Raw genomic sequence first — 25,701 nt, 5'->3', positions numbered from 1 at the left:
CTTTCTTTCCTATAAGATGAAACTTAAAAAAGTAAATTTTGGGGCTAAGGTTAGGCTGTTGCTTGTGATATCTGCATTCCATACTGGAGTACTGATTTGAGTCCCAGTTGCCCCAATCCAGCTTCTTACTAATGTGTGTGGGAAGGCAGTGCATGATGGCCCCTACCACCTACGTGGGAGACCAGGATGGAGTTCCTGGCTTCATACTGGCCCAGATCTGGCTGTTGCAGCCATTTGGAGAATCAACAAACTGATGGGAGATTCTCCCTCTTTCTCCCTCTCCCTCTCTCTGTCACTTTGCCATTCAAATAAATTAAGCTTAAAAAAATAATAAGCTTTCAAAACAGCCCGTAAGTGGTAACTAGGTTGCCTATACATAAAGAACGATGCTGACTACCCACCCAGAGGCAGTCACTTGTAGGCAGCTCCTCTGCCCTGCCCACAACAAGCAAGGACTGTGGTACCCAAGCTAACATAAAAGCATTTCGAAGCAGTGTTTCTCAAACACAAGGTCAAGGCTGAGCTGTCAAAGGGTGACAACAGAGCTTTTCAGAACAGCTTTCTCACAGCTGAAGTCCAGTTCCTTCCTGGGCTGGTGTCTGCGCCATTGTTATCCACCACCTCTCCTGCATCCACGGCTGGCTGACCCCAGTGGCACTTAACCGGCAATGCAGTCTAAGACCAAAGCATATGGATGTGAACAAAACAGACATAAACCCTACCTCCATGGAGCCTCTGAAAGTCTTGATGCAATAATTTGCTAAAATATGAATACTGTACACTGTATGCACACCTTCCTCTCATCCACTATCTAACAACTCTGTCAAACAGGAAACGAAGGGGGTTGGCTTCTCCTGATCCTGGTAGGACAATGCCAATACGTGGCTTTTTCTAAGAATGTGTCAGCCAGGTCTTCGCTCACCAGTGGCCCTGCTGAGCCACGTCTGCACATCCCTGTCCCTGCTGCCTGACCGTGCTCTTTCTGTCCTGCCCCGCTCGGATGCTGTCACCATTCGCTCAGTTTCACATGGCTTCAGCCTCAAACAGAAAGAAGGATGCTCACTCCAGAACCCATTTGTTATCAAAATACTAAGTACATGGTGTTCCTTATTTCATCAAAACAAAGACATGGGAGCTGGAGAGACACTGATGGCTGTTTACATGGAACAGCTCAGTGCCACCTTACCTTCAGGGCAAGGAGGGCGGGCAAGTGCAGGACTGAAAGAAGAGGGGCAGAAAGGAGAGCACTGGTTTTTTTTTGTTGTTTGTTTGTTTTTCTTTTTTTTTGGCTTGGTCTCTGCCACCACATCTTTGGCTATCACCCACTTCAGGAGTCTGCTTTCCAAAAAAGATTAACTTTCAAAATCTTTAAATGATGTATTTGTAGCTAAAATACTAAGTAAGAAAAAAAAAAGATGAAGAAAGTTGTTGACAAAGCATTATTTCAAAATTATAGACCATTCCAGGGTCCTACGTTAGCTTGGGCACGAGGTGAGACAGACAGGAAGATTCAAAAAATAATTAGGGGGGCCGGCACCGTGGCGTAGCAGGTCAAGCTTTGCCACCTGCAGTGCCAGCATCCCATATGCACACGGGTTCAAGACTTGGCTGCTCCACTTCTGATCCAGCTCTCAGCTTTGGCCTGTGAAAGCAGTAGAAGACAGCCCAAGTCCTTGGGCACCTGCACTGCGTGGGAGACTGAGAAGAAGCTTCTGGCTCCTGGCTCCTGGCTTCAAATCAGCTCAGCTCCGGCCATTGCAGCCATTTAGGGTGAACTAGCAGGTAGAAGATCTCTCTCTCCTGCCTCTGCCTCTGTCTCTCTGTAACTCTGCCTTTCAAATAAATAAATAAATCTTTAAAAAAATTAATTAAACCAAAGGATTATAAAAAATTTGGAACTTGATCAATTATATAGTTTCATTTATAGAATTTGATTTAATTATTCAGCTTTCAAAGACTGGTTTGTTACAAGTTCTATGAACAAACTGAATCTGATGACTAAATTACTCTTCTCCCAAACCTGCTTTTCATGGTACATGTTTATATGATTTTGTGGTCAAGTGAGGACATTCTTTTTGGAAGCAGCAGAGAAGGAGCTCTGTGAGAGCTGCAGCACGCTGATCAGAGGGGACTGCGTCACCAGCACCCACTGGTCTCCTCCTCACCTCTGCTTCATCTCACGGGAAACCCGAGCACCAGACTGCACTTCTCCCTACAGCAGCGAATCCTAACAGCTCTGCGAGATGAGACTCAGGGACACACACTAGCAGATTTTTCATCTTCAAAACCTCTCTGCACCTGCATGGGTTTGAAAAGCAAACCGAGAGCTGAGGCAAGTAGTCCAGTGACCAGGCGACTCTCCCCTGAAGTGGACAACCCTGCTGCAAGGAGTAGACTCAGGCTACCACTAAGGAACCACGAGACTGAGCAACTCACTGAATTCACCGAGAACTCAGTTTTCTTTCTATAAGGCAGCTTAAGATGTGCCACACATATTCACAAAACTGGGGTAGAAATAAAACAGCTATTCACAAAGGGACTTTTAGGTAAAAGTTGGCAAAAGAAATACCAATATTCTTATTTGAAATTTCACAGCCATGTTGCTAAGTGTATTACAATGATCTACTCTTCATTAAGGTATTAAGCCGGTTGGTAACAATGAAATTTGTGGCCGGTTTCTTTGGTATGAGAACGGCAGTCTACTGGTCCCTAAGATGCTCCTCAGGACTCAGCTCCACAGTTCGTCTACACTGCAGCAGTTATCAATATCCAGGTAATGTGTGCTGTGTCACACACCAGCGAGGAGTCCTCTAGTGATCAGCAAACCATGGTTTGTGAGAAAAATCCAGCCCTTTGCCTGTGTGCACAAAACTTCACTGGACTACAGTCATACCTGCCCACTTACATACTGTCAATTACGGGTGCTTTCTGCTGCTAAAGTGGACTCAAGTAGCTGTACAGACACCAGCCCGCCTTCACAGCCTATCTGGCCTTCTGCCCTATCTGGCTCTTTTACTGAGAGTGTTGCTGATCCCTGATCTAAATCATCAACCAGGGTTCCTAAAAGCATACTCTATGGTAACAGAGTTGGTCATATGGAGGATTTTCTGGGTGCTGAACATCACGTAGTGTTATATTTCAGCACAGACTGTGATAGAATCTCACAGAAGGGCATGAATCTTACCTTGCCCCTCTCGGTTCATGGTTTTAGACAGGGGTAAAGTGAAGATCCTAAGCGCCCCCATGTGACAACGGTGCAGAAATCTACTTGGTCCAGCTGAGGTCGGAGGTTGTGCATATGACTTGACTCTGATGCTAATCCTGACTCTACCCTTCTTCTACAAAATGTCCTTTCAATTGTAGAAACAGAAAGTATTCATTGTCCTCGATGTGCATTCATGATATTAAAATATAAGTGTCACGAGAGCGAAATGATGTATTTTTTCCAGCCCTCTCACATTACAGATGTTGAAACTGAGGACAATGTAAATGATTTGTCTAAATGCTAAGAGTTAGGGGCCGGCTTTGTGCTGAAGCAGGTTAGGCCACTGTTGGGGACACCTGCATTCTATCCTGGGGTGCTGGTTCAAGTCCCAGGCATTCCACTTTGGATCCAGCTCCCTGCTAATGCACCTAGGAAGCAACAGGTATAGCTCACGTACTGAGGCCTTGTCACCCACGTGGGAGACCCAGATGGAGCTCCCACCTCCTGGCTTAGCCTGGCCCAGCCCTGGATGTTGAGGCCAACTGGGATTGAACCAGCAGATGAAAGCTCTCTCTCTCTCTCTCTCTCTGTTTTTGTAACTGTTTTCAAATAAATAACTAAGTCTTAAAAAAAAAAAAAAGCTTCTTGCTTCTTAACTGATTCAAGTTCTTTCAGTTACTAATTATTCAGTCACAAAGACAAATCTTTTTGTTATAGAAAAATTTCTAAAATATCTGCTTAACTTAACCCATATACAGTATTAGACCAATAAAACTGTAAGGATATTTCTAGTATTTTGTATATTGAATTATACAAGCAAAATGCCATAACCATTTTTGCTTCTTTCCTAACTAATCTTTACACAATGAAAAATGTTAACTATAAAACTTGACCAGTTCTCTTCCACTGATGTCAAATCTCTAATTTAATACAATAACATACAAAGCAACAAAACTAAAGAATATGTTGCTAAGCTAAGAGGAATAAATGCAAAAAATGAGCCAACTTTTACCTCCATCTGCAAAGCTTCAGCCAAGCCCCGCAGAGCAAACTTGGACGAGGAGTAGGCCGTGAAGCCGAACAGCCCCAACTGCCCGGCCTGGGAAGACACAAACACGATCCTGCCCACCCGGCGCTCCTTCATGGTGGTGATGACGGCTCGGCTGGGGTACACACTGCCCAGGTAATTGAGGTTCATCAGTCTCTGCAGGCAACAAAGAGGCCGCGTGAGGTGGGAGCGAGGTCAGAGCCTCAAGGCTGCGCTCAGTGGGAATTTGATCCCATTTCCAGATTTACGTTCCTTAGCGGACGCCCAGGTGACTGGGGAGCTCAGCAGCTTTGCTGAATGAACGAATGACCTCGTGATGCTGCAAACGCGACGTGAGGCTCGGGACCTGCCACTGGCAGCCTGTTTCAATCTCGTCTCACAGTGGCAGCAGACAGATGCGCATCTGCTGAAAACCAGTCACGATTCGTTTTCTCCTTACAAAAGAGAACAGTACGTGTTGTGCGTGACACTTTTTGAAAGACCATTTAGGACACAGCTTCAGACGGTTTCCAGCCCTATTAGTTCTAAGCTAAAGACCACAAAGAGTAGGACAGTGATGAACAGAGCAGATTTGGGGTCCAAGTCTGTGCTCTACCGTTTCCTACCTTATCTGATGATGAACAAGAAAGACAGCTGTGCTCATTTTCACAGCTGAAAGCGAGGCTCATCTCGGCACTCCCGCACAGGACTGCTGCGAGGACTCTCAGAGAAGCCCCAGGCGAAACGCTTGCGGAGCCCCTGCCCATAGTACAGCACATGACACAAGGATGATGGGCAAGAGCTTACAAAAGCACCCACTGGACATCTCCCTCATCCTGCGAACTCTTCAAAGCCTCACACGTACACTGGAAAATCTGAAAATATCTGCCTTAAAATGTTTCCATAGTAAATAGCTTGGGCTGACCCCTTCAGTTGGGGGAACTTTAAGGCAATGATGATGATATGTAATAATAGACTCCTAGGGACCTTTCAAAAATGATGACCAGAAACATCAGGAGTGACGGCGGGGTTGGGGGGGGGATATATTTCTGTTGCAAGTCTTTAAAAAGCAGAAGACAGACAGGCTGTGTGTGGAACTACTCTAAATATTAAGTAAGAGCATACATGCACAGGTACAGAACCAAGGAAAATCTTAAGTGGTTGTTTTAGGCTGTTGGGATTCCCACTCTCCCCTAAATGTTTTAATAATAAAAAATATTCCTTAAAAGTCCCTGAAAAAAGATGGAACACCAAACTTGGGTATTCACCTCAGTTCTTCCCTTTTCAACATTCTCTAAAAATCTCAGTAAAGACATTATTATTTTTATTTTGGTTTTTAAGATTTATTTGTTTGTTTGTTTTTAAAGGCAGAGTTACAGTGAGAGAGAGGAAGAGACAAAGAGATCCTCCAGAGATCTGGTCCATTCCCTAAATGGTCCTACCAGCCGGGGCTAGGTCAGGCCAAGCCAGGAGGCAGGAGCTTTGTCTACGTCTCCCAGGTGGGTGCAGGGACTTGAGCCCTCTTGAACTGCTTTTCTAGGTGCATTAGCAGGGAGCTGGACAGAAGTGGAGCAGCCAGGATTCGAACTGGTACTCATTTGGGATGCTGGCATCATAGCAGCTTAACCTACTGCACCACAAAGCTGGCTCCAAGAGATTGCTTTTTAAAGGCAAGATCCCATCAGAACAAAGAAAATGTGGACAAGAATGACAATGGTAATATTTGGGAAGTTGAAGAATAGAAAAATGAGTGGTAACTAACTTAGAAGACCCCAGGGCGGGTGCTGCAGTGCTGGCATCCCATTTGGGTGCCGGTTCAAGTCCTGGCTGCTCCACTTCTGATCCATTCTCTGCTATGGCCTGGGAAAGCAGTAGAAGATGGCCCAAGTCTTGGGTCCCTGCACCCATGTGAAAGACCCAGAAGAAGCTCCTGGTTCCTGGCTTTGGATCAGTGTTGCGCTGGCCACTGCAGCCATCTGGAGAGTGAACCAGTGGATGGAACACCTCTCTCTCTCTCTCTCTCTGCCTCTTTGTAACTCTGCCTTTCAAATAAATAAATACATCTTTAAAAAGAGAAAAAAAAAATATGACCCCAGAAAACTGAAAGCTAAGCAAGGAATGGAGAAACTAAAGGGTAGGAATATATCACACACTTCCAAAAGGCTTTTGATGTACCAAGGATCCCTGGGGCAGGGGTGGGGGTGGGTGGGCACTGGGCTGAAAGGCAGAAGTACTGACTAAGAGGTTGTGTGAAGGCAGTCAGGTAGGGGCACCAGTTTGAGTCCTGGCTTCTCCACTGCAGATCCGGCTCCCTGCTAATATGCCTGGGAAAGGGGTGGAAGATGGCTCAAGTGCTGGGAAGACGTCTCTTTCTCTCTCTGCCTGTCTCTCCCTCTCTGTACCTCCACCTTCCAAATAAATAAATAAATCTCTTAAAAAAAAAAAAAAGGTCAGGTAGAAGAGCTCAAATTTCACCAAAGATGAATAAATAAACAAAATGTGTTATTTGCATGCCATGGAGTATTACCAGAATGCAAAACGGAATAAGGTGTGACCCAGGCTGGCTACCGTGTGGACGGACCTCAGAGACATGCTCAGCGAGACAAGGCAGACACAAAGGGCCAGGTAGCACAGGATGCCATTTATACAAAACATCCAGGAAGACAGAATATAGATTGGTGGTTGCCAGTGACCAGGGTTGGGGGGAGGAGGGAATGAAGGGTAACTGGGTAATGAGTCCAGAGTTCCCCTTGGGGTGACGAAAACATTTTGGAACTGGACAGAGATGGGAGTTGCACAATACTGTGAATATGCTGAATGCCTCCGGATTGTATCCCTGAAGACAGCTAATTTTAGGTTAGATGATGTCTCACCTTAAAAATACATACACCTGGGGGAGGCCAGCACTGCAGGTTAAGCTGCACTTGTAATGCTGGCATCACATGAGAGCACCACTTCAAGTCCTGGCTGCTCAGGTTCCAATCCAGCCTCTACTACTGTGCCTAGGAAAGCAGCAGAAGACCTCGTGGGAAATCAGGAGAGCTCCTGGCTCCCAGCCTCTGCCTGGCCCAGACCTGGCTGTTGCAGCTATTTGGGAAGTGAAACGACAGATGAAAACACTCTCTCTCTCTCTCTCTCTCTGTCTCTGTCTCTGCCTGTGTCTGTCACTCTTTCAAATAAATACATAAATCCTTAAAAATATATCATATATATTTAGGGCAAATGTTTGGTCTAGTGGTCAAGATGCTGGTTGACGTTGCACATCCTGCGTTCCACGTTGGAGTGTGATGTGGCTCTGGCTCCTGACTCTAAATTCCTGCTAATATGGATGCTGGGAGGCAACAGGTGATAGCCCAAGTAGCTGGGTTCCTTCCAGTCTCGTGGGAGACCCAGATTGAATTCCAGGCTCCAGACTTTGGCCCCTCCCAGCCCTGACCACTGCAAGCATCAGTGGATGGGCATTCTCTCTTCCTAGCAGATACATAAATAAAAATTCAAAATATATGCAGATATGTAGAGAGAGAGATGGAGGAAAATGACAAAACAAAAACTGTCAGGTCCTAGACATCTTTCTCTCTCCAAAGAGCCAATATGGGCCCCTCTTCTAGTGTGGTAGGCACTGGAGGTCAATGAGGGTTTAATTGAGAGTCTGTCCAGGTACTGATACACCTGCAGACAGGGACATATGAAGCTGGAGGCCTGAAGACTTCCCCAAGGCTTTGACCCAACCCACGAGGAAAGACCTAAGGTTCGGGCACTGAAATTCCCTCACAGTATACAGCCCAATCACTAGAGAGGGGCCCATAATCAAACAACTCTACCCCAGCACAGAACTTGCAATGAGCTCTCCAATCAGCTCCTTTGTACCCCTTTTTTAAACATGAAAGCACAGCAAAGCCTCTACCATGAAACAGAGAGACCCTGCCCTTTAGACAAAATAAACACATGTGCAAAAGGACAAAAGAAAACTTAAATAACTCTTAGGAAAGACCCAGCACCAAGAAACCATGAAAAAGGAAAACAAAGGTAAGCGTGCTAGGTTCCCCATGAACCACCCCCGGGCTTGGGGACCACTGAAGAGCTCTCAGCACGCAGCCAGGCTTACGACTACAGTCTATGGACCCACAAAGGATGCCAACAACGTCAGCAAAGGGAGGAGACACATGGGGCGGCGTGCAGAGAAAGACCGGCCAGGTTTCTCACAGTGCTGATGTGCCCTATTCCCCAAGCAAGGAGCTGTGACATGTGTGACTCCCCAAGAACATCAATAAAAGTAAAACTAAGAACAAATACACACATAACCAAGAATTCACTATGAATACAAAGAGTAAGGCCACAATGGACTCCACAGCACAAGGCAAGTCATTGGGATTTCAAAGGGAGAGAGCAAACAATGGCTTTAGAAGGTGACACAACCAGAGTACGGTGTCCTCCCCTCCCTTGGAGGGGAGCACAAGTAGAGGGCCCAAGAGGCCCACCCCCATCAGGTCCAGGATCACAGCCTCTCTCATCAGCGGGTCTGGGTTAGCAGTCCTCCTGTCCTTTCGGAAGCTTAGTTCTCCCTTGGGGTGAAACCCCTGCTGAGACTCAAGTCCCACCTCTCTGCCTGTACCAGCATCCTGACTCTCCTGCTTGTTTTAGGTAACCCCCCGCGTTTTCCCGCAGCCTACTAGAAGCGGCAACACCGGCTGCGCAGTCTGCATTTCTACGGAAGAAAGCACCTTCACTTTGCAGGCTCAAGCGTTTAAAATCTATGACCGCAGTGAAGGCTCAACGGAACACGCGGAAAAAGATGGTTTATGCTCTGCCAAATAAACCGTTTTGTACTTAAAGACATCAAATTGAATGTCCATTTCTTTGGTGCTGAAATAAATCACTAAGAGAGGTTCCTCGATGTGCTTGTTTAAAAATATCAACACGGCGAGGATGCGTTATCTTTTTATTGTGACTTGAGTGCTGTGGCAAGTCTTTTTTTCAGCTCTGGGTTTCCCACTGTCCGCATCACGGATGCTTGACGTGAACACACAACGCCTCTTGCTTTACGAGTGCTCTATTGAGACAAGGTCTCAGCGAGTGGCTGCAGTAATCTGTGTCACAGTAGATGTTTCACTCACATCTGAGACAACTGACATTCCTACGGTTGGATGGCTGTGACACTGGACCCAAAACCCTGTTCACTCTTCCTTCACCTTCCCAAGTTTCTGTGAATTTCTGAATGCATTCACCCACTCCGTGCTTAAAGCCTTCCTGTGGCTTTGTGCTACCTTCAGTAAATGAGCTACCCCAGCGAGCAAACAACCATACTTACTTCAAAAGTGCTAACTTCGAGATCTTCAAACTTCCCTGCCACGGACATTCCTGCACAGTTGACCAGCATGTCCACTGGTCCCAGCTTCTCCTGTGCCTAGAAAAGTTTATCAGAGCAGGTATTTACAAAGAGAGGAGGAAAGAAAACTCACTCAACAGCAAATTCAATATTAATACATAAAATCTACACAACTATTTACCCCAAAGGGAAGATTTACCAAGTCCAACCCACAGAACCCAATGACAAGAACCAACAAAAGTCCAGCACATTCATTTCAATCAGCTCAGTCTCTTACTTGTTTTATGACATTCTCTACTTGGTTATAATCTTGAGATACATCAACTGATATACAAAGGACAACCTGTGGGAATAAATGATAGAAAATATGCAGGTGTCAAAACTCTGTTTTGGGATGTTTTTAATTAAAAGCAGTTCTTTTTAACAGAGAAGAAAGTCAACCTTCAATGTATAGATTACGGAGTTTGAAATTTGCTAATGTCAGGGCCAGCTCTGGGGCACAGGGGGTTAAGTCACCACCTGTAACACCAGCATCCCCTGTGAGTGCCAGTTTGAGTTCCAGCTGCTCCACTTCCGATCCAGCTCCCTGCTAATGTGCCTAGGAAAGCAGCAGAAGATGGCCCCTGTTCCCATGTGGGACACCTGGAAGAAGCTCCTGGATCCTGGCTTCAGATCGGCCCAGCTCTAGCCATTGCAGCCTTTTGGGTAGGGTAGAAAACAAGTGGATGAAGATCTCTATCTCTCCTTCTCTCTGTAACTCTGCCTTTCAAATAAATAAATAAATCCTAAAAATTAAAAAAGAGGGATCTGCCAATGTTGCTGTTAGTAGTGGCAATGCCCACTGACACAGCAGTCTACGTGCAGCAGTGAGCCTGCGAGAAGGGGAGCTAGGGAGGACGCACAGGATACAGTCCTGCTGCTTCCTCTTCCTGCTGAGCCCACCTAGAAGGGCACAGGGGCCTCCCCTGAAATTCAGGGCCTCGGAAGCCAGTGACGACGATGATGTTCTCCAGCTATAGGCAGCCAGGCCAAAGGACGGAATAAAAAGCCACCCTCCAGGGGCCAGCGCTGTGGTGTAGCAGGTAAAGCGGCAGCCTGCAGTGCCGGCACCCCAGATGGGCACAGGTTTAAGTCTCAGCTGCTGTTCTTCCAATCCAACTCTCTGGTATGGCCTGGGAAAGCAGAGGATCGCCCAAGTCCTTGGGCCCCTACGCCCATGTGGGAGACCAAGAAGAAGCTCCTGGCTTTGAATGAGCTCAGCTCCGGCCATTGTGGGCAATTTGGGAAGTGAACTAGAGGATGGAAGATCTTTCTCTCTCTCTCTGTCTCTCTCTCTGCGTCTACCTCTCTGTAACTCTGCCTTTCAAATAAATAAATTAATCTTAAAAAAAAAAAAAAAAGAAAGAAAAGCCACCCTCCACCTTCAGATTTGACATCAGTTTTATTTTGTGCAAGAAGGAAACCTAAATTCTAAGAACCAGGATCCTTCCTGTGCGACATCCAAAGAGGATTTTTTTTCCTCCACATTCTCACACAGAAAGCAATTTTTTTATTTTTTTATTTTTTAAAGACACAATGCTAGGGCCCTATTTTCTTCTTTAAAAACTACTTTCTGGGGCTTGCATTGTGGTGTAGTGGGTAAATCTGCCTCCTGCAGCGCCAGCATCCCATATGGGCACTGATTCAAGTTCCTACTGCTCCACTTCTTTTTTTTTTTTTTTTTTTTAAGATTTATTTATTTGAAAGTCAGAGTTACACAGAGAGAGAAGGAGAGGGAGAGAGAGAGAGAGAAAGAGGGAGAGAGAGAGGTCTTCCATCTACTGGTTCACTTCTCAATTGGCCACAAGCACCAGTCCAAAGCCCAGGAGCCTCTTCTGGGTCTCCCACATGGATGCAGGGACCCAAGGTCTTGAGCCATTGTCTACTGCCTTCCCAGGCCATAGCAGAGAGCTGAATCGGAAGTAGAGCCCAGGACTCAAACTGGCGCCCATACAGGATGCCGGCGCTGCAGGCTGCGGCTTTATCAGCTATGCCACAGCGCTGGCCCCACTTCTGATCCACCTCCCTGCTAATGTATCTGGGAAAGCAGCAGAGGACAACCCAGGTGCCTGGGCCCTGCACAAACTTGAGAGGCCAGGAAGAAACTCCTGGCTTTTGGCTTCAGCCTGGTCCAGCTCCAGCCATTGCGACCATTTAGGGAGTTAACCAGCGGATGGAAGATCACTCTCTCTCTCTCTTTCTGTGTAACTCTGGATTTCCAGTAAATAAATAAATGTTTTTTAAAAGGAAGGAAGGAAGGAAGGCAGGCAGGCGCTGTGGCATAGTGGGTAAAGCCACCACCTGTAGTGCCAGCATCCCATATGGGCGTTGGTTCGAGTCCCAGCTGCTCCACTTCTGATCTAGTTCTCTGCTTTGACCTGGGAAAGCAGTAGAAGATGGCCCAAGTCCTTGGGCCCCTGCACCTGCATGAGAGACCTGGAAGAAGCTCCTGGCTCCTGGCTTCAGATCAGCCCAGCTCCGGCTGTTGCAGCCATTTGGAGAGTGAACCAGTGAATTGAAGACCTCTCTCTCTCTCTCTGCCTCTCTGTAACTCTGCCTTTCAAATAAATAACTAAATCTTTTTTTAAAAAAAAAAGTGAAAAAAATAGGAAACTTTTTTTTTTTATAAAAAAAGATTTAATTATTTGAAAGACAGAATTACAGAGAGAGGGGTTTTCCACCTGCTGATTTGCTTCCCATAAGGTCACAAAAGCCAGGGCTCAGCAACAGAGAAGCCAGAGCCAGTAGCTTCTTCCAGGGTTCCCACATGGGTGCAGCAGCCCACACACACTGGCCATCCTCCGCTGCTTTTCCCAGGCCATTACCAGAGAGCTGAGGAATCAGGTTTTTTGTTTGTTTGTTTTTTTAAGATTTTATTTATTTATTTCAGAGGTAGAGTTACAGAGAGAGAGGGAGAGAGAGAGGAAGGTCTCCCATCCCCTTGGGCACTCTCTAATTGTCCCAACAGCTGGAGCTGAGCTGATCCAAAGCCAGGAGCCAGGAGATTCTTCTGGGTCTCCCACTTTGGTGCAGGGGCCCAAGCCCTTGGGCTATCTCTACTGTTTTCCCAGGACATAAAGAGCCAGAATGGAAGTGGAGCAGCTGGGACTAGAAGTGGCACCCACTTCTAGTGGCTTAGCCCAATACACCATAGTGCCAGCCCCTGAGGAATCAGCTTTTAAAAATGCTTTTCCACACTTTGTACGTAAGGTTACCTAATGTACTGTAAATAAAGTCTATACTACAGATAAGTGAATTTGGAAACAAAAATGTTAGCAAATTACCAGGACAAAAATGCTCCCAGGCATCAGCCCCTCTCAACAGATCCCCACCCTAGATTATCTCCCCTCCCTTAATGGGAAAGGAAGAGTTTTCCACGCACCCCAAAGCCCCTGACAGATGAAGAAGGGCCCAGAAGTATGAAGAGGAGCAACAGGCAAGACAGGCCTCCAGCCATCAGGGCTCCAGTGGCACGCATTTCACCACATCCTTCCTCTCTATCACTGGCTGCGTGAATCCAGAGAAGCAGGGCAACTTGCAGAGGGGTGCTCTGCCACTTGTGAGCTTCAGAGAGAGGGTACAGGCAGAGGCCAGAGTCCTAGAGAAGAACTCAGCATGTGTACAAGGAGGTGTGGACCAGGAACAGAGATTGCAAAAGCAAAACAAACTCAGCCTGACAACATGAAATTGATTAAATAAACACAGGTGCACCCAATACTATGCTGCAATCACTTTAAAAAATGAGGTAGATTACTGTTATTTTTATTGACATGAAAAGATCTCTAACAGACTCTGGAGGGGGGATAAAGGCAACTAAAACCACAAGAAGTTTATTTAGAGCCCATCAGAAAGGGAAAAATTAAATCTGCCAATACCAAGTGTTGACAAGGACGTGGCGTGTGACAGGAGCCACCTTCACTCCTGGTGGGGGGGGGGGGGGGCTGAAGACAGACACATACCACAGCTCAGGAGTCCCATGAGCAGGTACAGAACACTCCTCCTGCCCAGCTGCACACACAGAGCTCATAAAACTTTCATAACAGCAAAACAGAAATACTGGTAACACCTCAATATTACCCACAGTAGAACTGAGACAAAACAAATGTATTTATACACAGAACAGCACTAAACAAGAACAAAAAGAACTGCCACCTTATGCAGCAAAATAGATAAATTCCAAAACTAGTATGGAGTGAAGCAATCAAGTTGAGCAGGAATTCATAAAGAACAATGACTTACAAATCTCCAAGGACAATACGAGGTAGGTAAGTGGTTGCTCAGGGCTCGCAGGGGGATGGGTGGGAACGGGTTGTGCCTGATAATGGGTCCAGGAGTGTGACAAGGATGTTCTGAACCTGGTTGTGGGGATGGTTGCATAACTCTGTGACCAGCCAATCACTGGCTTGTACGCCTTAAATAGGTCAACTGTATATTTGGTGTATAGGTTATATCTTCACAAAGCTGTTAACAAAATAAGATGGCTGCCATAAACAACATAGTAAGTAGGGTCACATGCATTTTAACAGATAAGGGAAGATTATCAAGATAAGCAAAGGATCAACACAGAAACCAGGTGGGAGGTGACCTCCGGGAAGGAGACAGGAGGGAAGGGGCTGATGGGGCACTCAGGAGCCTCAGACACCCTGGTAAACCCTATTTCTTATTGGGTGATGAGGGTGTGGTTAATTTGTTGTTGTATTTTACATGGAAATATACATTGTATATATAATTTCATTCATTAAAAAATTTTACAACCGAAAGGACCTTTTGTACAATACCTTTCCTCTCCAGCATTTGAATAAAGTTCATTTAAATAGAAGATTGGAATTAAATCATTTTCTAGTGAAACATTCTGTTATTGGACCACTGGCAGATTTTTGTGTGCAAATCTGTGTATTTTCTGCCAATAACCTGAGTGCCTGGACAATTCAAACAATTGAACCTTTTCTTTCTTTCTTTTTTTTTTTTTTTAAGTGTTTTCTGGTCTACATGAACTTTATCAGAAAATCTTATGAGTCAGAATACTTCACTCCCCAGTGTGCCCATTAATCCAAATGTCAACCAAATTTAGGACTTGAAATGAAAAGATAAGGGATGTTTGGCTGTTTCCCACAATGTGAGTAGGATTGTTCAGCGTGAATCTCCTTAGAAGATCTGTCCTCGCCCACGCGTGGAGGCTGGCAGAGCTGTTGTGTAGAGGGCAGGGGTGTAGCTACCTGCCCAGGTAAGCTAAAGAAGGGGGTGGGACAAGAACTATACCTTCTCTAAAACAGTCTAATATGTACTTTAACTGGAAAAACAGTATATGCTGTTAATGAACAGTTAAAGTAGTCCTTTTCCCCCTTATAGGACTGTGTAGATTTGTATAGACAGTGACTTACCTGTTTGTCATTTATAGAATGCTTTTCAATTTCTTTCTTTGCCTGCAGCAACTTGTCCTGAAAGCAATACAGAAGAGTGAGTTTTGGTGGTTGTCTGTATATCCATCTGCTTGTTTGTTGAAAGAGAGGGGAAAAATTTCTTGTGTGAGTGCTAAAATCTAAGAAACACACAAACAGTACCTATACTGTATAGGTAAACTGGGCCACGGTCCAAGAAAGAAAGAAACTGTAAAGTATGTTGGGCTACAAACAAGTGACAGCAAGTTTTTAAACTAATCACAGGGGAACACAACAGGAAAAATAAGTGAAACTCAAAAACCCAATATTAACTAATCACCCTTTCAATTTTAATAAATGTTTTGATCTGAGCGTGTTCAGCTGTGATATAAAAGTGACTATATTGCTATACAACGACCCCCAAAATGGAAGGTACATATGACTCCATGTCAAGAGGGCTTCTATATCATCCCATATCTTCCTCCCCTACCATGAAAGCAATTATGGTAAAATCACTTTTGAGAGGGACTGGATAAATCTCTGGCCACTTCCAAAATACTCTTAAGATATGTAATTGGAAAGCTCTTATAAGGTCTCGATGCTAGTTGCTTTACTTTTTTCAAGAAAAAGGTATTGGTTTAGAGTATCTTCATGTACTATACGAGTACCTTAAATACATCATGAGAGCTAGAACACAACAAAAGGGGAGGAGAATTCTTCCGAAGGGCATGTACAGCCTCTCAGCCTGGCAGGGTCTCTAACACCATACTGCTATTCTATTAATTACTTGACCTGTGTGTATCTTCATTAGCAGAACTATATTGAGCAATATTATTGTTGGTAATTTTCACCTAACAATATCTTAGTAAGACTGGAATGGAAAATTCTACCAGAAAATAATGTCTTGATGCCCAAAGGCTCTTTCACCTCTGGCCACTAAGGCCCCCTCTAGGAGCGACCGGGCACTTGCCCTGCTGGGCCTCCCACCACCCTTCTTCATTCATTCTGTGTCATTACTGGCTCTGTGTAAAAATCCCAGAATACCACTTCATTACACTCATGTGTTCACTCATGCGAGGCAGCTTCAGCACCAAAGCTTGTTCACTGTTCGCGAAGACAGGTAGCTAGCTAATTCTGCCTTTCATGGTAAGAAACTATGACCATCCAAGCCTACTTTTGTCATTTAGCCATCTTCCCCCAGAGGCCAGCCCTGCCTTGCTATGGCCACTGGGCTCTGGTCAGCTGTCCAATCCCACCTGAGCAGTTAATCCCCAAGCAAGGTTGAGGATGCCACACTGGCATCCCCCCTCTCCCCATCGCTCCTCCCTTCATTTCTTTACTCAGCACATCTGTTCCGAGCACTTGCTAAGTGGCAAGCGCCATACAGGCAGAGAGCAATGGCAGGGGATCCCACAGGTGTGTGCGCCCTGGAAACAATTTTGGCTACAGTCACAGACCCTGAAGAAAAGAAAAACAGACCCTGCCTTGACTTGACACAGGAAAGCACAGCCTGCTAAACCTCTGGGGAGGAAGGAGATTGCCTTGTGGTGAACCTGTCACATCACAAGCAAATTACAAACAATCTGTAAACACCTGTAAACCTTCAGCCGTCAGCTCCAGGTTGGCGGGGACCCTGGCTAGCCAGGCGTGTCTTCACTGCCGTGACTATGATGATGTTGCCTAATATGTCAATGGCACCACATAAATATTTGTGGAGCTGGTCTGGCTGGGAAGTGCTGGCTTCAATATGATAAAGAACCCATCGTTCAGGACTCACACCTCCTATCAGGCAGTAAACGCGTTCCAGTCTAGTGCAGGTGTGAATACTAAGACGATTAGCTCAGCTGCTTTGACTAAGAAGGGTTGCATAAATAAGTTAGTACGAAGGAACCAAAAGACTTACCTCATTCCGGGCAACGAGAGTTATAAATGCGCCTTGTTTATAGCACTCGATAGCAATGCACTTCCCAATGCCACTGGAACCTCCCGTAACCTAAAGCAAACATCAAAAAATCTTCTTAGCAATTGGTATGTCCCCTTTTAGGGGAAATTTTAAGTAACTAGGATGGGTTTCACAGAAGTAGATGTTTAGCTATTGCAGCTTCTTCACATTGCGCTGGAACCCATGCAAGCATGAATGACCACAATAGCAGCAGGGTCTGCTGCTTTGACTGCCTTAATACTCAACTACACACCACACACCTATAATATTGTTCCGAGGAAAATATTACAGGCACTGGAGTAAAAGTGCCCTGTAAGTCTAGCTAATAAATGATATATTGGGGGAGCGGCGTTGTGGCACAGTGGGTAAAGCTGCTGCCTGTGACACCAGCATCCCATATGAGCACTGGGTTGAGTCCCGGCTGCTCCACTTCTAATCCAGCTCCCTGTAAATGTGCCTGGCAAAGCAGCAGCAGATGGCCCAACCTGCACCCACACGAGAGACCCAGACTGAGTTCCAGGCTCCTAGCTTTGGCTCAGCTCCAGCTGTTGCACTCATCTGGGGAGTGAACCAGCTGATGGAAGATCTCATTGTTTCTCTCTGTCTCTCCCTCTCCCTGTAACTCTTTCAAATAAATAAAATAAATCTTTAAAAAAAAGTTATCGTGTGCCTCTGATTTCAAATCCAAACAAACCTGATTTCCTAGCTGCACGCACATCTACAACAGATAAAAAAGCAATGGCACCTGCACGTATCTCAAATTTTCAATGGCTGCTCATGATGAAATGGCACGTGGTCACAAGGCAACAGGGAAATGTAAAGCTCTCCCGCTTGTGCTCTTTTGCTGCTCACCATCTACGGCTCAGCCACGCCGGCTCTTTCAGGTCCATGCACTCCCCAGCGACCGGGCCTTTGCACATTCCACTTCCCTTGCTGGCCATGCTCGCCTCCCGTCTTTTCATCCTGCTGGCATTGACCGGCCCAGCAAATCTCAACCGTAAGATCAATTCCTCAGGAGAGCCTTCACTGGCTTCCCTACCCTGACCTCTACGCACTTCGTTCTTTTTTCACTCACATAAGCAAATAGCCATGCCTCGATTTGTGTGATTGCTTGGCTCACAATCATGTCTCCAATCATCAGCTCATAAACTACGTGAAAACAACAATTCTATGCTTGTTCCTCACTACATCCTTAGCACTTAGCGGGTAAGGGCTCAAAATATATTTCACTTAATAAGATACCCAGAATTATCATTTTCCCTATGCAAATTAGATAATTTTGCATGGCACTGTATACTGGTTTTTTTTTTTTTTAAGATTTATTTATTTACTTGAGAGGCAGAGTTACAGAGAGAGGGAGAGGCAGAGAGTTCTTCCATCTGTGGTTCACTCCCCAAATGGCCACAACAGCCGGAGCTGGACCAATCTGAAGCCAGGAGTTTCTTCCAGGTCTCCCATGCAGATGCAGCGGCCCAAGCACTTGGGCCATCTTCTACTGCTTTCCCAGGCCATCAGCAGGGAGCTGGAATGGAAGCAGAGTAGCCAGAACTCGAACCAGTGCCTATATGGGATGCTGGCACCAGGGTTGGATGCTTAACCTACTACACCACAGCGCCAACCCCTGTGTACTGTTTTTAAAAAAGTATCAGGGGGCCAGCGCCACAGCTCACTAGGCTAATCCTCCGCCTGCAGTGTCAGCACCCGGGTTCTAGTCCCAGTTGGGGCACCGGTTCTATCCCAGTTGCTCCTCTTCCAGTCCAGCTCTCTGTTGTGGCCCAGGAAGGCAGTGGAGGACGGCCCAAGTGCTTGGGCCCTGCACCCGCATGGGAGACCAGGAGGAAGCACCTGGCTCCTGGCTTCAGATCGGCGCAGCACGCCAGCAGTAGCGGCCATTTGGGGAGTGAACTAACGGAAGGAAGACCTTTCTCTCTGTCTCTTTCTCTCACTGTCTAACTCTGCCTGTCAAAAAAAAAAAAAAAAAAAAAAAAAGTATAGAGGCTGGTGATGTGGTGCAGTGAGTTAAGGTGCTGTCTGCGACGCTGGCATCCCATATCAAAGCAGTGCTTTGAGTCACAGCTGTTCCACTTCTGATCCAGCTCCCTGCTAATGCACCTAGGAAAGCAGCAGATGTACTGAAACCAAAGTGGGAGACCTGGATGGAATTCCAGGCTGATTCCTGATTTTGGCCTGGCTCAGCCCCAGCATTTGTAGCCACGTGGGGAGTGACCCAGTGGATAGAACACCCCTTTCTGTTCTCCCTGTCATTCTGCCTTTCTAACAGATAAGATAAATCTTTTTTAAAAAATGGTACCATACTATATTCTGTAGAAAAACTGAAAGACTTCCCAACATTGCGTTAAACAGCTGTATCAAAACATCCATTTCAGGGCCAGCACTGTGACACTGTGGGTTAAGGTTCTGGCCTGCAGCACTGCCATCCCATATGGGCACTGGTTTGAGTCCCAGCTGCTCCACTTCTGATCCAGTTCCCTGCTAATGTGCCTGAGAAAACAGTGAAGGATGGCCCAAGTCCTTGGGCCCCTGCACCCACATGGGAGACCTGGAAGAAGCTCCTGGCTCCTGGTTTTAGATTGGCTCAGTTGCGGCCATTTGGGGAGTGAACCAACAGAGGCCTCTCTGTCTCTACCTCTCTCTGTCTTTTAAAAAATGAGCTTATTTAAAAAACTCCATTTCCCTGTAGTCCAACTTTTCAATTATTCTGAATATTATAGATTATATGTAAATCACACTGTAAGGAACATCTCTTTCCCAATCCATGATTTAAAAATGATCATGAGACACTCCTACACAGAGGGACCTATCTCCACATGACCTGTTAGGTACCCCTTACTCCTCTTTAGTCTCAACTTGCCATCACCAAAGAGGTTTCTTTGGGCTAATTGACCAATCACCAACAGAAGGTTTCAGTAAAAATACACCAGCTGCCTCCAAGGGCTGCTTTTGGGTTGGTTATTAAATTTCACCACAGTGACAATTCCACTGCAATTAGGACTCTAAAAGTGTCCCTCCCAGTGTTGCATGATGCTGTCCCTGCTGCCTGGATATCCTCCCTCTTCCCCTACACCCACACTTCCAAGCCCGACTCATCCTGCAGAGCCCGGTCCGAACATCCTCCCCTCATCCACAGGGCTCCTCCTGACCCTTGACTCAGTCCAGCCCTGCCCGCCACTGTCCATCTCACCCAGTTTCTTCTGGACAGGTCTCCGCTCCCTTGCTGGACTCCCAGTCTACTTGATCTTACTTATTCCTAGCCCAGGATCTTGTGAAATAAATGCCTGTGACAGTAGTCTGCAAAACGATGTATGAGCCTACTTCAAACAGTTCCTGGGAAATGGAATTAGAAGATTATTTTGGTGCAAAAGATTCTCAACATCTGTGCATACGAGAGATCTTCAGAAAGTTCATAAAAATATGTATTACAAGAAAAAAACACTGGATTTCTAACTTTTTTGCACCAAAACAAATAACTTGTAATGCCACTTCCATGAACTTTTGAAGGACCTTTCCATGATGCCATTTCTTTGAAAAACACAATGTCGGGGCTGGCGCTGTGGTGCAGCGGGTTAAAGCCCTGGCCTGCAGCCCTGGCATCCCATAGAGGCACCTGTTCTAGTCCCGGCTGCTCCTGTTCCAGTCCAGCTCTCTGCTATGGCCTGGGAAAGCAGTGGAAGATGCCCCAAGTCCTTGGACCCGCATGGGAGACCCGGAAGAAGTCCCTGGCTCCTGGTTTCGGGTCGGCCCAGTTCTGGTCATTGCAGCCATTTGGGAAGTGAACCAGTGGAAGGAAGATCTTTCTGTCTCTCCCTCTCATTGTCTGTAACTCTACCTCTCAAATAAATAAAATAAAATAAAAAAACACAAAAAAAATCTTGTAAATAAAACGTTCCCATTCACTGTGCAATAACTTAATGGAAGCAGAAGTTACAAGGTTAAGGAGAAAAACGTGTATGCTCTAAGGTGCTGTGCAGACATCAGACTTCAAAGCAAAAGCGGCGTTTAAGCCTGTTCTCTAAGACGATCCCTCCAAAACAGAGTAACACTTAAGCTTTTGGATCAGGGCTCATGGGAAACTAGTACTCAAGGGTACTTCAAAAAGTTCATAGAAAATGGCATTAAAAGACAAGCTCATCTTGGTGCAAAAAACGTTTGCAATGTATGCATACTTTCTCATAATCCCTATTTCCTATGAGCTTTCTGAAGACCCCTCCATAAGAACTGTCTAAAATTGACTTGGCCATGCTCGCTCATACGCATGTCCAGGCACCACCCTGTCTCCTACTAATACATGGGAATAATTACACTTTCCTCCCCTAATGCCATTAAAAACGACAGATGGTGACACCACGTGAATTACTCGTGCTGCTCTCCTTTCATGGTGGTGGACTGAAGCGAGATGGCGAAAAAGAAGAAATGTTTCTTGGTGTATGCCAACAGTCCGGGGTTCCTGGGGCTTGGAGAACTATGGGGCCGGGAGGGTAGGCGTCAGGGTCAAGTGAAACGTCTTAGACACGCTGCTCTGGCTCGACTTTGCCCCCAAGTTACACTCTGCGGGCACAAGTTCTGAAAGAACCCAACTTTGAAAGCCACGCTTCGGAGGCAGGAATTCCGTGCGTGTGAAACCTTCGGAAGCTCAGTTCTGCCTCCGTCTCTTTGTAAGGAACCTACACCCAAAACCTCACTCGCGTCTACCTCGGGAACGGCAGCAAAGCACACGAACAGATTCCAAAGGAGACGGCACAGGAGGAAATACACCTTCGTGTTCACAAATGTCCGGATTTCAGGCCCAGGCAAACACACCATCCCGACCCGCACCGACCCAGCGGGGCGGGCTCCCACCGCGGCGGAGACACGCGCCGCACCTGCGCCGCGGCTGGGAAACCCGCGCTCCTTCTTCCGAAGTCCCCGCCTCGACGCGCCTCGGGGGCGGTGAGGCCCAAACGGGTAAGGCCGCCGGAAAGCCGGGCCGACCGCGGCGCGCTGGGCGCAGGTGAGCAGGCTCCCGGCGCTCCCCGCACACCAGGTGCCAGGTTCCGCAGCGCCAGGGACGCGCGAGCTTCCGGCGAGAACCTCTCCTGGTCCCCAAAAACCCTGGCCAGGACGTCTGGCTCGTCCTTCCGACTCTGCAATCGTGGCAAAGCATCGCGTTGGCGCAGCCACCAGCAGACCCCAGTGTGGGCTGGGAGACCAGCGGTGTAGACCCGGCAGAGCGTCTACACTCCGCCAGCGCAGCAGCTTCCGAGCAGTTTAGCCCCGGCTCAGGTGAGTCACTTCCCGGAATCCTTCGGCGGCTCCTCTTTGTGTCTCCAGCACAGGCCACCCCCACCCCTCCCGGATCCAGGCTGCCGCGGCGGGAGATCCCCCTTCCCTCCTGCCCGTCCCCTGCAGACCCGGCCCGCGCGCCCCCGACCGCGGTGTCCTTGGCAAAGTTTCTTCTCAGCCTCTCTGAGGCTCAACTGACTCACTGGGGAAACTGAGGGCAGACGCCCGGGGATGCTCGGGTAGGGGGACCGGCGAGCAGCTGCCGGGCCCCTGCAGTCCCGGGAGCCCCGCCGGCAGGCGAGGTCCCCGGCCGCGCCGCTCTCCGGGCCTGGGAGGAGCCAGATGCAGCGGAGGGCGGGTCCCGAAGCCGGGCGCCCGGCCCGAGGGGGCAGTGCCGGGGTGGACGGCAGCAGGTGACCCTCCCCATCTGGCCGGCCCTAACCCGAGGACCATGGCCTGGCACAGAGCCGCGCGGACGGCGCCGGCGGCGGTCGCGGGCAGCAACAGGAGGCCACTCACCACCACATGCGCCCCGGGCAGGGCGAGCGGCTTGGGGCTGATGAGCGGAGACACCATGTAGAGCAGCAGCACGAAGGCCACGAGGAAGGCGGCCGCCAGCAGCAGCATCGCTCGGCCGCGGCCGCGGGCCCCGGAGGCGGGCCGGGCGCGGGGTGGACGCCGGCGGCGGCGGGGCGATCACGCGCGGCGGCCGGCGCGCAGCGGGAGCCGGGAGTGTTTGGGTTTGCAGGCGAAGGCGGGGCGGCGGCGGAGGGGAAGAGGAGGAGCCGGAGCGGGGCGCAGCCTGGGCGGCGCTTCGGGGAGCGGCGAGGCGGCGCCGCCGCCATCCCACTCGCTCCGGAGGGCCGGAGCATCGCCGGCTGCTCGCGGCGTCGGGACGCGGCCCTCCGCCTCCGCCACGGAAGTGGGGCGACCCCGACCGCCCGTGAGCTCCGGCAGGCGCCGCCTGGGAGCGCTTGGCGGCCGCGAGCTGCCTCGCCCCCGGCCGGCCGAGGGTGCTGCGCTGCGCTGCGCCGGGCAGGGCGCGCTTCAGACTCTGCGGGGTCCAACCCCGGGCCGCGGGGCCGCAGGGAGCGTCCCGGGCTGTGGGTCCCCAGGCCCTGTTCCCGTCCCGAGTCCCGGGCTCCATCTCGTGTTTTCTTGGCGCCGTGACATCACGGTCGCAGAGGCACTGGGGAAAATCCGTAACATGGAGTTCGGAAACATCAGATTATTCCATTTCGTTGGGCTCAGAATGCAGCAGGTTCGAAAGAAAACCCCAGCTCTGTGGGGATCCGAATCGCACGCCGTGACAGTCAATCTGCCGATTTCTAGTGCCTAAGACGTGAAGGCGTTTAGTAATAAAATCGCGCAACCATTGCCACAGTCGGCTTCAGAACGTTTCTGTCGCACCCCCAAGAAATCCTGAAGTCCTGACAGTCCGTCCCTCCCCTGCAGATCTGCCTGCTCCAGACATTTCGTATCGATGGGGTCATACTAATATCTAGCCTTTGTATCTGGCTCCTATCACTCAGCACACTGGTTTCAAGGCTCATCTGTACTGTTCGATTATCAGTATTCCATTCCTTTTTTTTTTTTTTTCCAAATCCATAGTCCACTGCATGCATGTGCCACGTTTTGCTTGGCCTTGCATCAAGTGATGGACATCTGGGTTGTGTCCGCTTTTTGGCTCTTATGAATGGTGCTTGTAGACGTTTTCACGGGGATACGGGTTGAAACCTCTCTTGGGTGTACACCCAGAAGTGGGGTTGCCAGGTTTTAGGGCAACTCTGTTTAACCATTGGTGAACTTGCCAGAATGTTTCTCAAGGTGGCTGCACCCTACTTTTCACACTCCCACCAACGCCTGTGAGCTCCAGGGGCTCCAGATCCTCATCCTCATCATTACCATCTATTGTTTCGATGAAAGCTTTGCAGTAAGATGCGTGTTCTCTTCTGTTTGCTTACTTTCTGTTGTTGTTTCTATTCTTTAGAAATATTAGAGAGCTAAAGAGCAAAAGGAGTTGGCTTTTTCCCATCTATCTTGGCTTATTGCCCAAAGTTGCCCAAGCTGAGAGTCCAGTGCTTCTGACACCAACTGCAAGCTTGAGGGGTTCCCAAGCCACCTTCAGTTTGGTATTTTGCAGGGACTCCTAGAGCGCACTGAAAGCTGCCAGACTCATCCTTAGGGCTTATTACAGGGAAAGGAAACAGATCAAAGCCAGCCAGCGCACCTCACACTCCCTAGGAGGGCTACTATAAAACAAAACACAACAAAATGGACAAGTGTTGACACGGATGTAAAGAAATTAGAACCCTCATGCATTGCTGATGGAGCTGGAAAATGGTGTAGCCAGCTGTGGAAAACAATTTGGTGGTGCCTCCCAGAGTTGAACAGAATTACCATATGATCCAGCAGAAACAGATACCTGCATACCATGTTAATAGCAGTTTTATTCACAATGGCCAAAAAAATGCAGAAATAGTTCATGTGTCCATCGATAGATGAAAGCAAAAATAAAATGTGGTATATTTATATAATGAAAGATTCAGCCTTAAAAAGGAATGAAATTCTGATACATGTGGCAACCCAGAGTAACAGGACATTATTTTTCAAAAGGCACAGTTTCTGTTTGGGAATATTCTGGAAATGGACAGTGGTGATGGTTGAACAACATTGTGAATGCACTTAATGATACAGAATTGAACACTTAAAGATTATTAGAATGGCAAATTTTATATTATATACGTCTTACCGATGTAAACAAGTTTTTCATAAAATTTAGAAAATAAATTACCAACAATAGAAATTACTCCTAATTCAGTTACTCGGAGAGAGGAACTCTTGGCTCCAGGCTTTCCTCATGACGTTTTCTTGAGATGACCTCATAGTGGCATGGCAGGGTTTATCAAGATACTCTTTTTATAGATTTAGTTTATTTATTTGAAAGGTAGAGTTAGATAGAGAATCTTGTATCCTCTGGTTCACTCCCCAAATGGCCCCAACAGCTGCAGCTGAGCCAGGGCAAAGCCAGGAGCCAGGAGCTTCTTCTGGATCTTCCACGTGGGTGCAGAGGCCCCAGTCCTTGGGCCATCCTCTGCTGCTTTCCCAGGTGCATTAGCAAGGAGTAGATCAGAAGTGGAGCGGCTGGGACTCAAACCAGTGCCCAAATGGGATGCCAGCCCTGCAGGCCAAGGTTTTTATCTGCCATGCTATGACACCTGCCCCGGGTACTCATTCTCTCTATTTATCTTCCCTTCCCCTATTGTGTGAAGGTAGCCAGGGCTTTGAATGCTGCCTTGCCTCCTGTAAACAGGCAAAAGCGCAATTGCTTATAGAATTCTTGCCTCTCCCGGCTCTCCCACCAACAGATCCTCATCTGAAATGTCCCTGGAGATGTTATGTTAAGTCCATTTGAGAGCAACAGGAGAAGCCAGACTTCTGAAGGCAGGAATAGAGACACACTGACATCTCAAATAGATACTGGTGATCTGAAGGTTGGCACCA

General features: G+C 47.8%; 1 protein-coding gene across 2 annotated transcripts in view; it reads right to left on the bottom strand.

Moving 5' to 3' along the window:
- The window catches only part of KDSR (3-ketodihydrosphingosine reductase), a 40,792-nt gene extending 17,833 nt beyond the window's left edge, over window positions 1–22,959 (bottom strand). The window contains exons 1-6 of one of the 2 annotated variants that reach the window (XM_002713630.4): window positions 22,717–22,959; window positions 16,879–16,968; window positions 14,979–15,035; window positions 9,836–9,901; window positions 9,541–9,636; window positions 4,218–4,409 (exon numbers count right to left, since the gene is read on the bottom strand). In XM_002713630.4, the coding sequence (XP_002713676.2) occupies window positions 4,218–4,409; window positions 9,541–9,636; window positions 9,836–9,901; window positions 14,979–15,035; window positions 16,879–16,968; window positions 22,717–22,824 (609 nt within the window). In that variant the 5' untranslated portion in view covers window positions 22,825–22,959. The remainder of the gene's footprint in view (window positions 1–4,217; window positions 4,410–9,540; window positions 9,637–9,835; window positions 9,902–14,978; window positions 15,036–16,878; window positions 16,969–22,716) is intronic. The other variant, XM_017344223.3, reaches the window with a different exon arrangement.
- Window positions 22,960–25,701: the final 2,742 nt, after the last annotated feature.

This window comes from Oryctolagus cuniculus, chromosome 10 (genome assembly GCF_964237555.1).
Source record: "Oryctolagus cuniculus chromosome 10, mOryCun1.1, whole genome shotgun sequence".
Classification (NCBI taxonomy): Eukaryota; Metazoa; Chordata; class Mammalia; order Lagomorpha; family Leporidae; genus Oryctolagus; species Oryctolagus cuniculus.
Note: the sequence above shows the minus strand (reverse complement) of the source record. Positions and strands in the feature narration are given on the sequence as shown.